Consider the following 19,049-nt stretch of genomic DNA (forward strand, 5'->3'; position numbering starts at 1 on the left):
TTGAATGTAATCCAGTTCTTATTTTTTAACATTCTAGGGGTGTGGCAAAACAGTTATTGCTACGGAGTTTGCTGATATACTGGGATACAGCATAGAACCTATCATGCTGTACCAGGTAAGTAAACTATCTGCTGATGATCATGCTTTAAATATGATCCAAAACATAATGCACAGATGTTGATTCTTTGTGTGCATTCTCTTTCTTTCAGTGATTTTAAAAGCTGAAGCTATGTTCATATACAGCTGCACCTTTTAAAATCACTGATGATCACTGAGATGTGTTAAAAAAAATAAAGGATAGCGAAGATCTCAAAGATAACAAAGTTTTCTGATCATTGTAGAGCAGTTTTCACTCTGTTAGAATGCTCATCTAAAATCTCTTCTTATTGCAGGTCTAAACAGAGGGTGTACTGTGCAGCAATCTAGATAGTACAATGTTACTACATATAAACTAGCCCTGATACTGCTTTTCTTCAAATTTTTTACTTCATTGTGAATGTGAAAGAGAGGTAATCTAAACACAATGTAAGGAGAATCATTTAACATGGTAGCCTTTCTGCTAGCCACAGAGAATTGGCAACTCATTCAGTGATTTGGCATGACTGAATGTCATAAAGAAAACTTTGTCTTTTGTGTCTTCTCCTTTTTGGATTTTTTTTTCCCTTTTGAAGTATGTTTCCTGCCTTTAGGTCAGAGTGGTGACCACTTGTAATTCATGCATGTTGAATGCCTCCGGAAGACCTGTCCTTCCTTTTTTTTTTGTTTGTCCATGTGGTATTTAATCTTATAATGGAACTCTCCATTATCAACACTATTTTGTTATTACTATGGAAGAGAGTTTCTTTATTTTACTGAGAATAAGTAATGGGTTTTATGTTTCTAGGGAATTTTTGTGAAGTTACTTGTTGTGTTCTGTAGGCTTTTCAATGTGTTTCTTCTGTCAAGATCACCTAGTATCCTCTTAGATGTTTATTTTTTCTGATGCCTAACACTTGGAATGTTAATCCATATTATAGATTGTGTGCCTTTTCTTTTTTTACATTCCTTTTTAGTCTGGCAATTACAGTTGTGGTGGGGCTGTGTTGCAATAGAGATTAGAAGATAAGGTTCCTTGTTCAAACATGTTACATCCTAGAGATATAAAAGGAGGGCTGCTGTTTAGATGCATTCAATGAATATTAATTTTATTATTCATAGGTGCTGTAACAAACAGACAGTAAGGTTCTTCAGCCCTTAGCCTAACTGTTGCTCATTTATTTATGTTGTGTCTTAGTATTGATGTGGCTTTCAAAGTATATTTGAGGAGAAGTGTGCATTAATGCTATTTGCGAGACTCACAGGCAGTTGACATAGTTGTCCTCAAATGCCAGAAGTCTTAAGGGCATCCATGGGCTTTAAATGTGGTGGCAAGGAGCTTTTTGTTGTGGCTGCATTTTCCACGAGCTGGACGAAGAAATTGACAGTAATTGAAAAAGTAAGGGCAGAGTGAGTGTTTGTACTGAGTGAAATGTAAAGTTTGTATTTAATAAGACTAACATGGAAGTAGTAGTAATGGTTCCAGGAAGGCTGGACATGCGGAATAATAAGGGAGTGAAGGTTTTGGAGCTGTAAATTGTCTTGGAGTATGGTAAACATGGTGCAGTGGGGCTGCTGTACATTTAGGGTTTTCCCTTTGATTTCATCTAGCCAGTGCTTCAGGCTTTCTCACAGCGCTGGAGGTTTTTTTGCAAATCTGAAGCTCTGTCCTGCTTGACAGCGATCTCCCATAGCCACTGGTCACTCAGTATGTGTTTGGAGAGAATTGTCAGTCTTATATCTTGATACAATCTGACCTCATGACATAAACTGAAAACTTACAAGATTAAAAAGCAGAATTAATTAATTTGCTAGCTTTTCACAGTAGGGGTCACGCATACAAGGTTTTCTCCATAACCTTGAGGGATGAAAATGCTCTCAAATGAAATATGAAGTCAAGAGTCTCCCATGACCTTGTGGGTCAAAATACACTGAATATCACAGGATTTACAGTTGTAAGTGATAATCAGCAATGCTGCAGGGGAACATTAGCATCAGATATAATGCGGTGTATTGGCCTTGTGTCCCGTTGCTGATTTAATTTTTTCCCAGGCAGCATGGAGACCTCCAAAGGAAGAAATGGCAATGGCAGCTGATTTGGAAGTGCAATGACATGTGGGGAGAGAGGGTCACTGACAGAAAGGGGTGGTGAGGTTGAAGTGTTGAAACAGACAAAAAGTAAGAGAAAATAGAAAAGATAAATATTACTGATGATGAAAAAAGAAAGACAGTCCATTTTGTGTTTTTCTGCGCTGTAGAGAACCTCCCCAGACAGGATCCCACTGCTTTTCCTTCCCCTTGTGTGGCTTCAGCTGATAAAGGCGCAGACTCTGAAACTGTGTCTGCATAGAAGAAGTCAAGCAGATGACTTGTGCCCTTTTCTTATGCTTCAGTGTGCCCAGGTGGGAGCAGATTTGGGTTCCAAAGCCTCATCAGCGCAATGTTATGTTCATGGTAATGTACCCAGGTTCCCAGCAGCGCCTCTTACTTTCTGTACAGTGGTATGTTAAAATAGGCGTGTGGTTTCTCAGCCAGAACGGAGTGTGTCCAGCTAGCCTGCATACTTCTCTCTGCACTTGTCACTGTAAACATATTTTTAAATCATCCCAGGAAAGTAGCTTTTGCAGCTTGACGAACCTGCTTAAGGACAGGCACACCATCACACTTGTTTTGTTGCACGCAGTACAGTATTGGGTACTCACCTGTGAAATTAGACAATTGTTTTGTTAAAAACATGGCCACTGTCAGTCAGCCTCCTACCTTTAATTAGTGTGGCTTCGCTGAATAGGAGCAGAAGACTTTGTTGTTGGAGACACATGAGAAGAGCTGACAATGATATTAGTTACTCATTAAACATCTTTCTTTCAGAGGGATCTGTAATTCCTGCAGAAGGAAAATCTAGGTGAAGGGTTTGAAGCATCTCCCACTGAAGTGAACCTTTCTTTGGGTTTCACAAGGGTTTGATTGAGTTCAAAGGGCAGAGGACTTTTATAGAAGAGGCTTTTTGGTGAGATCAAACACTATGGCAAAGGCAAATAAATGACTCTTTGTGAGCTCATTGTTCTCTGTAAATTCCTGTGTAGACAAGTCTATGTAAGATCCACATGTCTGTCTATACATATAGATATTTCCTATGTACAATGTCTTACATAATCTCAAAATTTGTTACAGGAAGCATATAAAAAAATGATTGAATGCAGCTGAGCTATATGTCTTCGGATAAATTTTAAGAATGCATTTGTTTTTCTTAAAATATGTATAGCAAGTAATAGGAGAATTTAATGACAGAACAAAAGTTAAATTTATTAATTCAGACAGTAATTCAGCAATGAAGGCTATGAGAAATTTGATAATGCTGTAAATTTAGCACTTTTTTCTACTTTGCTTCAAGAAAGTGTCTTGATTTTTTTTTTTTGAGAGAGACACACCATATTGTCCTAAATCTGTTTCTAAAATGAAGGAGGCTTTTATTTGTCCTGTGGTTTGTTTTTATTGTCCAATAATTTCTGCAAGCACAAAAAAAAGTAGTGGGGCACTTATCCTTGGTCTGAAGCTATCCTTTGTCTGAAGCAATGGCACTGTTTTTCTTCAGGCTCTATGAAGAAAGGAATTCTTATTTTTTTATATATATATAATGTTTACTTTTATTTTTAATATTTGCTTCATTGTTCTTTCCATCTGAAGTTGATTTAAGGGCTTGATTAGTGTGGAAAGGCATAGCTTTCTATGTTGATTTCACAGAAAAAAACCCTCTAAAAGCTTTTATGTTCTGAGATGAGAATCAAATTTACCTAAACCAAGGGTTCTCAGACCTTTTGAGCACATAGATGGTCTCTGATACTAACAGTTGGCTTAGAGAACAATTCCTGTCTCGTTTGTGATATCTGACATCATTACACGGTTTTCTCATTATGTGCAAATACCATATTAGCAAATTGCTGACGGGGGAACTCATGCTGATGAGGAAAGGTTGGCTTTTAAGTTCTCTTAACGCAGTTAAGCAATGGCAAATGAGAAGCAGCAGCCAGCTAGTGCTTTGTGGACCTTAGTTAGGGAACTTTCAGTTTAAATTGTTTAAAATGAAATGTGTCGTGTGTGTGTGGGTGGTGTCCCCCCACAGGTTTGGGGGGGGGCGGGGCGGGGAGCAATATTCAAAGTGATGTTATAATGGTTTTACGGCAACTTACTCCTTTTCTTCCCCAGCAAAAACAGTCTTTTAAGCACATCACTATTGTTTGTGTACTGTGACGTTTGTGTTTCTAGGATTTCTTTTTTTTTCTTCTTCTTTTTGCATGACCTCATAATTTTCTTTACAAATTCCTTCCAAATTTTTATTTGAGAAATACTAACAAAATATGAGTCTAAATTGGCACCAAAAGCTGGAAGCATAGATTTTTCACCTCATAATTGCCAGGAATGCGATTAGCACTGCGAGCCATAGGTTGGAGGCTTGTATTGCTATAGCTGCTAGAGGGCGTGAGATGGAAGTTAACCTACTTGTTTTCTCTCCTAAACTTTTTTTTTCATGTATATGAGATATTTTAAAAAATGAACAATGCAATCTAAAACATGTAAGTTACAATGACTGTTACAAATTAAAATAAGCATTTTTGTTTCACAAGGCAATATAATGTTGCCATTGCTTTGCCTAAAATAAGGGGGAAAAAAAAATTTATATACTTCTATTACCTTCCCTCTAAAGGGAGGGATTTTTAGCATTAGACTGTTTTAGCACTGTATCTCATAATGTTACATTTTTAATATCATATATTAAAAATTGGTTTAGAGTAAATAAATAGAAACAATAAATCACCAGGCAGGTACTTAACCATGCAACAAATCCCTTGCAGAAACTGTGCGGGTGTTAGCGAATGACACTTCTTTTTAATGCATCACTAAACCGAATCTGATTCACCCATTTAAATTATGACCTAAACATTTTATATTTCAGAAAATATTTTGCAGCAAAACACATTTCTGAGTTGATCTCCGGAAAATTAATGCATGGCTCTCGAGCGGTTGTTGGAATTACAGATGGACATTCTATACAGCATACAAGGCTCCCGAGCAATTCATATGGTGCCTTATTTAGTTCCTCTAGAGGTGAATTGTTGGAGGTGTGTTAGTTGAATATTCACTTATATAGCATTTACTAGCTACTGAATGCACGCTTTTGATGCAAGTCCCAAAAACACATTTTCTCTGGCTTTGATGAAAATGTTTCACGTTCTGATTTTAGTCTAGTTCATTCATAAAAAAAACAGAGCAAGCAGCAGTAAAAAAAAATACAACAATAAAAATATGATCTAGTTTTGTGGATTTGAATGTGAGACTTTAAAGTATACAAATGTGGAAGCGCTGAAGGAACCAGACTTTGTCCTGTTATTTTAAAGCTTTTAAGGAAATGTGGAAAGAGGAAATGATTCAGGCCATATGACGTATTGTGTTCTATTTTTAGTCTTTAAAGTTCAAAGGGTTTATAGTTGTGAGAAGGACATATGCAAAAGCTACAGCTACAATAGAAAATATTTTTCTCATCTGATTTTAGGTTAAGTTGTGTTCACAGCACAGCCTGAGGAAGGAATTTCATCTTCCAGGTCACCAAATGGCGATTATGTTTTTGTTGTTGTAGTGCTTACCTGTTATAATGGAACATCTAAAATATGCGTGCTGGAGGATACGGTAGATTTTGCCTTTGGTTTTGATTTATCCCTGAAGTATTATTTTGTGATATACTATGTACTTTTGATATTTTGTGTCTTACTGGCATCTTTCTCTACTCTGTCCTTTATTCTCCTCTGCTTCCACTGCATTTTCCTGCTGAGGGGTGGAGAGTCATGCTGGTTTGTGTTCAAGATTAACAATGAAATCTTTGCTCTTTCAGGCGACTTCTTCTATATGAAATAAATGAGTCTTGTTTGTTCCAGGTGTAAATTGCTGCCCCCTTCTGTACGTAAAGCTGTGTACAAGTTGCCATATACTTGCATTATGTTTAAAGGGGGAGGAAAAAGGCTTTTGTTCTGGTTTCAGAGAGGTGATATTGGCAACTCTAGAACTTCCAAAGACTACTTAGCATAGTGTCTGTTTAGATTTGTGTGTATTTCTAATACTTTTTGGAAAAGTAGTTGAAGATTCCTGCTAATCTTCTTTGGGTATATGCTCAGGAAAAGCTGAATGCAGTTTTTAAAGGAGAAAGTAGGTACTTGTAGATGAATAAAATGCAGCATAAATATATTCTTCTGATGAATTGATACTTACAGGATATGACGGCTAGAGATTTGCTACAGCAAAGGTACACTCTTCCTAATGGAGACACTGCTTGGAGACCATCGCCACTTGTTACCGCTGCCCTGGAAGGAAAGCTTGTTATTCTTGATGGCATTCATCGAATTAACCCTGGCACTCTAGCTGTTCTGCAAAGGTCAGGATGTGAGCGTGGAGAAGTTGGGTGCGCAAGATCTGTTCGCAGAGTGCGTGCGTACTAAGAAGTATGATGTTATAACGTCAATAATTCTGTAAAAATCAAGCTGAGCATCGATGTTTCAGAGAACATAGAATGTTCAGTATTTATGTACTTAAAAGCAGAAACAGTTCTTTAACATTCTTTATAGGTCTATAGTAATACAGGAAACTTCATCTCTGTAAATAACGATGTGTAAGTGTGAACTGAAGAATGAACTAGATTTTACTCTAAACTTAAATCTAAAAATTAGTAATATTTACACAATGATTTGAAAGTGCAAGGTGTCAGAAAGTGTTTGAAATACTTTGAATGCTTTCTGCTTCTAAATAAAATGTGATCATTACATTTATATGTGAAAGCATACTTTTTACTGATTGCAAAGAACTCTGTCTAAACATTATTTCATAATTCAACAAAAAAATAAACTTTCCAGAGTGGAAGTCGTAATAGCAGATACTATTTTAATAATAATCTATACTGTTAGGTCAAATATTTCTGCTGTTTCATGTGCCTACATCATATACCGCCTTTCATAAACTTATAGGACATTACCAGCTTTAAGAGTAGACCATAGCAAAAACATTTTGTGCCTCCTTTTGTTATATATATGCAGAGGGGCAGAAGAGAGAATTATGCTTGTCTCCTTTTTTAATCAGTTTAGTTTTGCCTTCTGACTTTATTTCTAACATGGGCATGTGTTCTATCTAATCAACGTCTGCATAAAAAAATAAAAGCTGGGTCTGTATGAATATTAATCATTAAAGCCAGCTGAATGTTGCTTCAAGAAACAAAACGGACATATATTACTTGGTAAAATTATAACAAAATGGTTATTTCATGCCATTTATGCACACTGTACTGTTAAGATGGAACTTTTTGTTTTTCATTTTCTTACTATATCTGTTTAAACTCAGTTGACTGACTGACACTGTGCTGAAGCTATTTACTTAGGCTAGTTATTTTACCTCCACGCCTGAATGCATCTTAAATTGGTATAACTTTTTCTTTTTACTATGACCTGTGTTGATGGAGTTAGCTTTTAAAAAAAGTATTAGCTGAAGTATTTTGAAAAGTAATCAAAGGCTAGGTAAAGCTTATTCTTTATTTTCAAACAGACTAATACATGACAGAGAATTGACTCTCTATGATGGCACCAGATTATTAAGGGAAGATAGATATGAAAACTTAAAAGAAGAATTACGGATCTCTGATGAGAAACTACAGGAAAGGTAAAGTGTCAGCTATGGCTATAGAATGCAAACAGCGTTTCATCCTGTAAAGAGGTTAATCTCCTTTGTTTGTTTGTTTGTTTGATTTAAAAAAACATCCTGCAAAATGTTTCCCTCTTAAATTGATACCTTCTAATCACTAAGAGAAACAGATTTTGAATATCAGTTTCCTCCTGAGCTTTTTTTCTTTTGGTGGCATGAGAAAATTATGTCCTGTTTAGAGTGCTCACATGAAAAGGAAAACATTCAATATACTTTAATAGAAGGGAAATTGAAGAGAAACTATAAGTACATAAAAGCATAGGTATAAATATATGTAATACTTAATTTTGGAACATTTTATTCAGAGTGTTGGAAAGTAAACCTAAATTGAAATTAAATACAAAGTGTTATTTTTTTTTGCCTCATTAGCTAGAAAGCTGATGTTTAATTTACAACTAATATGGGACAGGAAATCCTAAGGATGGGTTGGGACCCGTTATGCTTATTCTTTTTGTTTCTTCACTTCCACTTGTCTGCTAGAAACATTCCACAGATGGAAACATTTACTGCTCTACTGATGGCTATTCTTCATACACACTCAAACACTGCTGAGCAGTTTTAGTTAATGGGAGGGATATTGTTGAGTGTACACCAAAACAAATGCAATCTAATATTCAGTAATATATAAGGAGATAAACATACTGTGATTCTTAAATGGCTCTAATCTGTGAAAAACCAGTTGAAGTTTTATGTCAAATGGCCATGCTCGTACTTGCACTGCAGGTTGTGCATGTGCTCAGACTTTTGAAGAGGCCTTCTCAGTTACAGTAGGGATGCATTTATGATGTGCCACCTGTTTCTCTCAATTGTCTCACTGAATAAAATTTTTTTACCTCCTTTGTAATCTGTCCTTTAGAAAAGCTGTTTTTCTTTTACTGTCTGGTTAATTTGTTATTTCTGGTTCCCTTTTGATACAAAATGTTGTATTAAAAAAAAAAAAAAACAAACTCCAAAAAAACAGAACACACCAAACCAAACTAAACTTCATTTTAAGTCTTCCATAGCATTTATTTTTATTTTTTTGTAGGTATGTTGTAATCTACTTGTTGCAAGTTGTATCCATGTTGCTCAGGCCGTACACCCGACTAGATGGGTATTTCCTGCATTTGTTTTATTTGAGTGAAGACCTGTGTAGCAGGGAAGTGTTCTCTTTGTCAGGATTTTAAGCCCAGACTTTGAAAAGAGAAGTGAAAAAGGTCAATGGGTCTGTCTTGGATGGCATCCCAACTTCACACTGGACTTGGTGCTTCAAATTAGATCTCGTCATGGTGTGAGTCTCCTTATCCCTGCTCTGTGTCCATGGTTGCGTCCAAGGTGCTTTCAGGCAGAAGGGCAGTGGCTGTGCTGTTTTGCTTATTGCATGGTACCCTGTAGTTCACGCCAATATACTCCAAATACCTAGAGAATTCATCGTGCATTCATCTTCAATACTGCCTCTCTTCCTTGATCAAATCTCTCTCAGCAGGTTACATCTTCACATCTAGATTCCATGTCTCCCTGTTTGTCCTAACTGTGGCTGTTTTGGCAGTGGACTCCCTTGTAACCTGCATTATCTGTTTGGAGCACGAGAGCTGTCCACATTGTCATCCCTTAATGACTATTCTGCAGACTCATCTTCTCACTGTGCCACCTCTGTAGGCGTTTTCCTTCCGTTTGGTGTCATTGAGTAACCTTTTTGCTTCCACTGTTCAGTGCTTATTGTGCATTACTTTTGACTAATTTGGAGGCCCTGAAAGTCTTTGGCTTTCCTCAGAAAGGTGTTCTGTTTCCTTCAGATCACAATGTACTGCTTTTACCTAGCCACCTTAATAATAAGAACAGAATTTATTGCGAGTTGTTAAGCCCTAATTGATGTTCTCAACTGACAGCTAGGTTTCACCCTCTAATCCATAAATGCAGGGTATCTGTTGTCTTAGACAGGAATACATTTCTGGTTAGTACTTAATCTTAAAAACAAACAAACAAAAAAACGGAAACCCTGCTATATAGGCATTCTTGCATCTGGAAGCACAGTGTGACCATTTGGGACCACCTTGGATACAGGTGAAAATTTTTTGTACTGAAGTCTGTTGTGCTGAGAATCCCACCTTCTCCAGGGTGAAACTTTCAGTCTGACCCTCATTCAACTGTACTGACTTACTCAAAAGAAGCCAGGATAAAGTAAAGCAAACATGTATCCGCTTCTTCAGCTTCTTCAGTTTTGGCTATGGGCTTCCTTGGCATCGGTGAGCCATTTCTCTGTAGTGAGGGTGCAGTTCTCGTCCGCTCTGGAGGAACTGAAGGAATTCCAGGACATCATTCTGGTTTTGGTCCCTTACATATTCTGAAAACTTTACTGCCTTTCACTGGCTCCACGACACAATGTCAATAGTTGCTCTTTGATTCTAGGACTGCTTTCCTCCCTGCTACTCGTCCTTTTCAGCGGCAGTTACCTGTCAGTGCAAATTCAGTGCCTTCCAGTGGTTAGCCCTTCTCTCCAGTCACCTTCTCATGAAATGATATCTAGGTACCAACAGCTGATTGAATAACAGCCTAAGAAAACATGATGGTGCTAACCATCTCCGTTTGCCTGCAGAAGATTGCCTTGTAGAGAAGTTATAGAGAATATGTTGTACCTTGAATTTATTAGCAGATGGGCTGGGCAAATTCTTGCTTCTAAATCGTGACTGGGAGATGCTTTCCATATTGATGAGAAATATTATGTCTTTTGCTGTGTGTCAGTGGCTGTGGCTGGTGGCTTTAGCTACATTTCTGATGTTAGAGCAAGATGGAGAGCTTTACTTATCCTGATTTACTGGATTTGACTAAAGTAATTTCAGTATGGTTGCTCTTTGCCAGGCCTGCAGAATATATGCTGTCATTCCCAGATCTGCTGCGAAAGTTCCCAATGGAATGGTTTCAAGTTTTGTTTGAATCAAGGCATTATTCTGACCTTCCCCACCCCCACCCCAAATCTCACTCATTCAGTCTGAGGCTGTGGTTCTCATTTGTGTATTGGGAATCAATATACACAGTTTAAATACATTACATAAAACGTATACTATACTTTTGTAACTAAAAGTTACAAAAGTAACTTTTTGTTGTGTTGTGAACTTTTTTGTTATCTATGTGATCTCATGTACTAATGTAGTTCTTATGCGAAACAGTGGGAGAGGAAGAAACGTGCCGAAAGGCACATCCATGATTCAGTGGAAGCGCGTGACAGGGTTTTAAACATCTGAGCAGGCAGGACCTAAATGAAGTAGCTGGAAATAGTCATAAACAGAGGAGATATAAGATAAAGAGAAAAAGGAGTATGTCTGAAGGACTAGAATTCGGAAGAAAGCCACCAAAAGCTTCGTTAGGAAGTTGTTAGAGTAGGAGAGGGCAGGGCAGTCTTCAAGTTTTCAGAAAAAGCAACAGCTGGAGACTGGAAGGCAGCTGTGGCGGAGAAGAACGGATAACCTTACTGCCATATGTAAGAGAAACTGAGAACATGGAGTTCATACTCCCCCCTTTCGGGTCAGCTGTGCAGTGTGTAAGTGTTCCTTATTGTAGAGTCTATTTGTAGTGTGGGTTGTAGTTTCTGTCTTCTGTGCTACTTCTAATCACTCATAAATACAAAATAACTCACTGTTGCTCTCTGTTCCCTTAGTTTAAGACTCGCTAATGAGGTGGCCAGGTGCTGGTCACCTAATAAATGTTTATAAATATCTCAAGGGTGGGTGTAAGGAGGATGGGGCCAGACTCTTTTCAGTGGTGCCCAGCAACAGGACAAGGGGCAATGGGTACAAACTGAAACATAGGAAGTTCCATCTGAACATGAGGAAGAACTTCTTCACTCTGAGGGTGACAGAGCACTGGAACAGGCTGCCCAGGGAGGTTGTGGAGTCTCCTTCTCTGGAGATATTCAGGACCCACCTGGAGGAGGTCCTGTGCAGCCTGCTGTAGGTGACCCTGCTTCGGCAGGGGCGTTGGACTAGATGACCCACAGAGGTCCCTTCCAACCCCGAACATTCTGTGATTCTGTGGTTGAAGTTACATAAATACAAATATGTCTTTCATAATGAAATAGAACAACTGTTGATGCTTTTTAGTACACTGCTTGGACTCAGTACTTTGTGAATGGAATTTTCAAACAGAATTTCCATTTAAATCTATTTTAGAGAAAAGGAATACTACTCCTAGCCAATGGATCAAAACTTCTGTAAACTTTTTTTTTTTAGTCTGTGTTTGTAAGAGGATTTGACACACCTAAACATTTTTCCCATTTCGAAGAAATGAAAAATTTGAGATATTAATGGAGAAGTTTTAGAGGATCTCTTCTTCAGGCAAGCAAGATGGATTTTGTACTAAGCTTTCATGCTCCTATATGAAAATACTTGATAGTATGAAAAATACTCATATTTTTTCACAGTTTAGTGCCTTTAAATTTTAGTGCTTCAACAGTAATAAATATCATATGTGTAATAGAGTAAAAAGGAGAATACTGCACAAGCCAACACTTAATCCCCAACCCTGCTAAGTCAAGAGGTTTTCCTTTTTTAAATAAAAGGGATGGTGTTTTAGATCACACTGAGGTCAAAAGAAATCACATGCCTCTGTATATGAATGTAAACAGTATTACAGTAGAGAATGTGAACTTGCTTAAACTGACAGTGTTATTACCGGTGCTCGACAAAGAGTATTGTTTGTCTTTCAGATTGTTTTCAAGTTTTGCAGGTTAAAACACTTGCTCATAAATTATATTTTTGGACAACTTCATTGAAAAGTTTTATTACCTTTGTAAGAGCTAAGAAAATATATTGTTATTTTTAATTATGCTAATTATTGTCATTGAGTTATATGTTCATTAGTATTTCATTACATTTTTACATCTGTCGTATCTCCTTGCATTTTTCTGAGAAGGTCTTCAGACTGCTGGGTTCAATAGCTCTGTCAGAACTGACAAGTGCAAGCAGTACGTTTGCCTTTGAGGTTTTGGGATGCTCCTTGGCCTATTGAAAGCCTATAAGCTGCAAGGTAACTAGCAGTGGGCACAGAGTACTTTTTCCTCTATTCTTACTTGTGCTAGTTGGCTGTGGAGTTAAGTTAGCAAACAGTCACAGCAAGATGACACTCGCTCATTTGAGGAAACAAAGTATTTTTGTTCATAAGTTTGACCAGAAGGAAAAAAAAAGCTGCCCTTGAGAAAGTGACAGATGGTGCTTAAAGATCTTTTACATAGAAGGGAATTATAGCTGCTGATTCCTTATTCATTTAATGATTGTATGATTCATTTTCCTGAGCAGGTTCAGAGATCAAAAGTATGTTCACGTACTGTGCATATCCAAGATTTCTGCATAGAATTTCATCGGTAATCATCCGTTACTTCACTGAGACAGATAACGTAAAGGTAGCACACAACCTTTACAAGATGAGCAGTAAAGTGTTGGTTTGTTTTATGATGCAGTGTTTTAACCTGTTTGGATTGATATCCCCCCACGACACAAGTGCACACACACAGAGGTGATAAGTCCGTGGTGTGCTGAGCAGAAAGGCAGCTATTGTAGGAAAATCTAGAAGTAGGTACGTAATAGGATTGTTCAAAAGCTAAAAGAAGTCACTAGTAATGCATGGGTGGTTTTAATGCCTTGCAGACAGTGGATTATTTTCCATGCGATTAGGTTGAAAGGGAGCACACAGTAGATGAGACAAATATAAAATGTGGCAGGGAGTGAATTTAGCAAGCAATAAGAATTTTTAATTGCTTAGACTTTCTAGTTGTTACTTCATTTTTAGTTGTTGGGGTTTTTTTCCAGTTTAGTGAATTTTCAGATAATCTGTTAATTTTAGACTGTGGTGAAATTTAAGAAAAACACCAAGAAAACAACAATAGATCATTGTGCTCCTAGTACTGTAACAATTCCCAACTCATAACATTTGATAGAAAAAGAGATTTAATGAATCATGAAGAGATGACCAAAAATAGTTTGGTTTTGATAGGTGGCATTAGGGAATACCGTTCTGCATTTTTCTATTTGTTTTTTTTTAGGAGAAGCTTCAATTGCTCAGAACCATGTGTCAATAACAAGAAAATCTTTCCCTAATGTCACCCTGAACAGACCCTGAACAGACTGTGTTGTGATCTTCCTCTCGAGAGCAGTGGCAGTAATCCTTGGTTGGAATTAAACACTGATGTCAAAAGAAGGACATGCATATCATTAGGAAAGTGCTCTGCTATCTGTGTTGTCATTAAACATTTAATAGAGAAAAGGGTAGAGACTCTTTGTATTAATCAGCTAACACCAAATCTTCCCACTGTGTTTGAGGCTCATTAATTCAAAAGGTGTCAAGTTTTTAACAAGATACACTTACTTGGCCTTCATGTGCAAAGAACACAAGATGTCAAGGATTTCTTTTTTATAAAGTACAGCTTCGTGTAGGAGCTCCATATTATATTCCTTTAGAGACTTGATCTGTAATATGATGGAACCACTTTGAAGGTCTTCAGTTCTGCTGATGAAAGCTGGGAGCTTTCAGAGCACTGTGGATTTGAGTCATTTGTGGGATTTGTTTCAATAATACTCTTAGCTTGACATTTTCAACATTGCAAACATCAGTCCAAACAACAGGCTTTTGAAGTAGCCGAACAGTTTTATTCATGTTTACAAACTGGAAACCTACAGCAGTGATGTTGCGGTATGTCCAAGTCTAGAGAGTACGTCAGTAGCTGTGACTGATATCACCAAGTCAGCTTGCCCTGACTTTCCATCTCCTCTCCTCCCACTTCTCCCCATGCCCTCCCTGGCTGTCCCCACCATGCTCTTTGAGTTAGGTAACGACGTGGAGGTGGTACAAGAGAAATGTGTTCCCTTTGCTAGAGAAAGCTGACTGCTTCTTGTGTTTTCTAATGGTATTGCAGAAGGACCAGAATTGGTCCTTCAAATTTGGTGGATTTCTGGAGAAGGGTTGTTTTCTTCTTAGTAAAGGGCAGGGGGGAAGGTGAGTCTGGAAGTGTATGTGTTTATCCTATCTAGGAAACGTTTTTTTCTGTAATAAGGTTGGCGAATGTTCCCTGACCTTCTTTTATGCTTAGTGACAGTGACATTCCCATTGGTTCCTCTTTCATGTGATGTTTTCAGACATCTATTACTATTTTTATCAATCAGGGAGTAGCTTCTAGGCTTATGACTTTCAGCTGAGAATAACTCATCCCACCCCCTGTGTTTGCTTTGATACAAGAGACTGCTAGAATGGCTCTGTTGTATCACAGGTTTGTTGTTGTAATGAACAGATGAGCCAACTGTGCAGTAGATTTGTTAATTTATGTTTAATGGTCATAGTCTGTCTTCAGATGTTCTTGCTTATGCCGTTGTTTCCCCCCTCAGTTTAAACAGGAAGAATACTCACCTCCAAGTGTTCTGATTTCAAATGTAGTAATTTATAAGGAAAATGACATGATAACAGGCATATCTAGCAATATAAACTGTCTAATTAAATTTCACTTGCTTTTTCCAAATTAACGTCTTCTATTTTAATAGCGTACTGTGAAATTAGTTGTTGAAAACAGGCCTGTGCACAATATGATTGACTTCTGTATCTGCCTTGTTACTCTCTATTATTTCTGCTGCTTCTAGAGAGCATACAGTTCTGCTGATTGATGAGTACCAATGAATGCCAAGTCCAAAGAGGTCATAATATTGCATAGATAAGAAAGACAAAATATTTGAAGAAGGCAAAGATACCAAAACCCAAGGCGGCGGTCTTCTACTGCCCTAACACAGGCATCTGAAAGTTGGATGTTTGTGTTTCTCCCAGTAAGCTCCCATTGTCTTCGGTGGAATCAAATAGCCATGTGTCTAAGCAACTGTTAGTCACCAGATCGTGCAGTGTGAACTTAGGGGACGCTGACTGAAGCTAGCATGTCGGTTCCATAAACATTAAAAAACCACAAAAAACCAAAACAATAAAAAGTACCTCTTACAACCATGAAGAGTGCCATTGCCACAGGAAGTTCTGGACGCAGAGAGAATGAAGAAGTTCAGAATGGGATTAGACAAATTTGTGGGTAAAACAAGTAGATTTCTACCCTCCAATGTCCTTGATTGTATGATTGTGGGTTCTGGGAGAGTATGAGGGGGAACAGACTACTGGCAGTGGCTAGGCTTAGGTGCTTTCTCCAAGGAGCATCTCCAGCTGCTGCGATCGGGGACAGAGCATGTAGCGAGACAGGTGGATTGAAGGACCCAGTATGGCATTTCTTAAATTCTTGTAAGTCTTTAATCTGCCGGTGGAGGTACCTGTCTCCCCATGCTGACTCTAAAATGAGCCAAGGGTGAGGTGACTGGTTTGGTCTTTGAAGTATAACTTTCAGGAATATTAAGAAGTTAGGCATATTAATCCCACCCCACGAGTCTAGATGATTTTCCAAGGGTGACGAAGAGCATCAGGAAGAGGAAAGTTCCTCAACTGTTACTAAATCCAGCTATTCATGGTATCTAGGCCAATTTCTGCTGTGTTATCCTTCCTGTCAGTCTAATTGAGTAAAAGCAGTTACTCATTACTGCAGCTCCAGCAGATCATAGAATGCTTTGGGTTGGAAGGGACCTTTCGCCCAACCCCCCTGCAGTGAGCAGGGACATCTTCAACCAGACCAGGTTGCTCAGAGCCTCGTCCAACCTGGCCTTGAATTTTTTCAGGGATGGGGCATCTACCACCTCTCTGGGCAACCTGTGACAGTATTTCACCACCCTCATTGTAAATATTTGCTTCCTTATATCCAGTCTAAATCTACCCTCTCTTAATTTAAAGCCATTACTCCTTGTCCTATCACAGCAAACTCTGCTGAAAAGATTTTCCCCATCTTTCCTATAGGCCCCCTTCAGGTACTGGAAGGCTGCAGTAAGGTCTCCCGGAGCCTTCTCTTCTCCAGGCTGAACAGCCCCAACTCTCTCAGCCTTTCCTCACAGGAGGGGTGCTCCAGCCCTCTGACCATTTTTTGTGGCACTCCTCTGGACCCGCTCCAACAGGTCCATGTTCTTCTTGTGCTGAGGGCTCCAGAGCTGGATGCAGGACTCTAGTTGGGATCTCACCAGAGCAGAGCAGAGGGGCAGAATCCCCTCCCTTAATCTGCTGCCCACACTTCTCTTGATGCAGCCTTCTTCTCTTGAAGACCCGGCTGGACAAGGTCCTGTGCAGCCTGCTGTAGGTGACCCTGCTTCGGCAGGAGGGTTGGACTAGATGACCCACAGAGGTCCCTTCCAACCCCTACTATTCTGTGATTCTGTGATTCTGTGATAGGTTGGCCTTCTGGGCTGCGAGTGCACGTTGGTGGCTCATGTCCTGCTTTTCATGCACGAGTACCCCCAACTCCTTCTTAGCAGGGCTGTTCTCAATCCCTTCATCCCCCAGCCTGTAGTGATAGCGGGGGTTGCCCTGACCCAGATGCAGGACCCTGCACTTGGCGTTGTTGAACCTTGTTCTTTCTGTGTTTTGCCTGTGAGACATCCTGCTGTAGGTAAAGCACCTGTAGAAGTCTGTCAGACGGGTGAGATGTGTCCATTTCAGACATATAGTGCAGTGGACTGTAGCTTAGTTGCTGGTATTTGTTCGTCTTGAGGCATGCAAATCCTGTTGCAGATGAGAAGAGGAGGCTTGGGCACCCTTCTGAACATAAAAAAATTGTAAACTAGTAAAATTGCAAGTCACATTATGCAGTCTTTGTCTTTTTTTAAAAAAAATAAAGTTGGATTGCAAATGATCCGAATAGACTGTGATATGATTCAGTACAACAATTTTTTTTTTCTTTCGTCTATTGTAAAAGTTAAATTTGATATTCACTACTTAAGCCAGGTAATGCATTTTTAAACTCTTTTTTTGCAGGTCTATCTTCCCTATCCATCCTTCTTTCAGAATAGTGGTCTTAGCAGAACCTCCTGTCATTGGAAGTAGTACGCAACAATGGCTGGGTCCAGAGTTTCTGACGCTGTTTCTTTTTCATAACGTCCGATCTTTAAGCAAGAGTGAAGAAATTCAAGTTATTAAAGAAACGGTAAGTACATTCAATATTTTAGGCGCTTACTGAACATGATTATTTACTATGTAAAAAATATTTTGCTATTTCAGTGTAGCATAAATGAGTTAACTTTCAAAGCTTATCAAAGCAGCGAATCTGCTTATCTTTTAATGGTATTGATATAAACTACCATTCTTACTGTGATATTAAATCATGCTGTAGTAGGAAAAAAAAGCTCTTTGTCAAAACCGTGTTCTTCTTTGTTTGCCATAAAGCAACTGCAGCAACTTTATGCTTGTTGCATCTGGGTGTAGCTGTATATGGAACTTGCAATCTTGCAGTAAGATTAATACTGTTTCTCTTTCAAGCAGATTCCAAATGTACCCAGTGTTGCTGTGGAGCAGTTGTTGTCATTAACACACAAGCTTCGGGAGACAAATGATGCTACGGTGAGCCCTTTCTTTCTTTCTTTTTTTAAAAAAATTACTTCCTTCTACAGTGACTGTTTGTTTTAACAAAGGGTGGGTGAAGCATGCTAAAGTATAGCGTTATTTCAAAGGCTGCCTGATTGGAAAACCAGCCCCAGAAAATTATCGCTGACAATTACTGCACCACATACTGTAAAGTTTTTTGATTTATGATGTACTTTTTTAGAATCTGCATAAAAAAAACTTCTAGGAAATTGCCCAGATACCAGAGAAGTCAGGCAGAACGTGTTTAGATACATGGCTCACAGGGAAACATATTTGAGGTGCTTTTTGAATAGGTATGGATGTCATCATGTGCGTCCAAGTATTTTTCAATTACTTCACTTTAGTCATTGGAACTTTGATAGCTGAAGTTATTGGGGCTTTTTGGGCAGTGGATCTGCCTAGCCATTATAAAATGCCAATGGGCAACAGCAAAGACTAAGAAAACGGAAAGTTCCAGAACTCCTGGCTGTATTACTGCTACAGGCTATTCTATTAAAGCAGTCTTGTCAAGCAAAATAAGTTCTGCTGACATAGTAACCACAGAATGCTTTAAAAAGTTACAGTCAAATCGTAGTGAAAAGAAAAAGAAATTATCGCTATGGCAACTAAAGCACTGGATGTTTTAAAATGTAAAACAGTTTTACTGGAATCCAGCAGTTGAACTGGTATGCAAATGTAATCCATTCTCCTTAGTTTTCGTAATTTTAACATGGGTAATAGTTTTTACAGTATTACTATCTAAGAAGCTGAGAGAGGCTCTTATGCTCTTCTGAGCTTCAAAAAAGTAAAGT

The 19,049-nt window shown here is 38.5% G+C and overlaps 1 protein-coding gene across 1 annotated transcript in view; it reads left to right on the forward strand.

The window, feature by feature from the left end:
* Positions 1-19,049, forward strand: part of VWA8 (von Willebrand factor A domain containing 8) — a 209,027-nt gene that overhangs the window by 53,631 nt on the left and 136,347 nt on the right. Inside the window, exons 12-16 of the mRNA XM_075422478.1 lie at positions 38-115; positions 6,336-6,496; positions 7,654-7,767; positions 17,653-17,821; positions 18,157-18,234. Of these exons, the coding sequence (XP_075278593.1) occupies positions 38-115; positions 6,336-6,496; positions 7,654-7,767; positions 17,653-17,821; positions 18,157-18,234 (600 nt within the window). The remainder of the gene's footprint in view (positions 1-37; positions 116-6,335; positions 6,497-7,653; positions 7,768-17,652; positions 17,822-18,156; positions 18,235-19,049) is intronic.

Source organism: Opisthocomus hoazin, chromosome 1 (assembly GCF_030867145.1).
Source record: "Opisthocomus hoazin isolate bOpiHoa1 chromosome 1, bOpiHoa1.hap1, whole genome shotgun sequence".
NCBI classification, from domain to species: Eukaryota; Metazoa; Chordata; class Aves; order Opisthocomiformes; family Opisthocomidae; genus Opisthocomus; species Opisthocomus hoazin.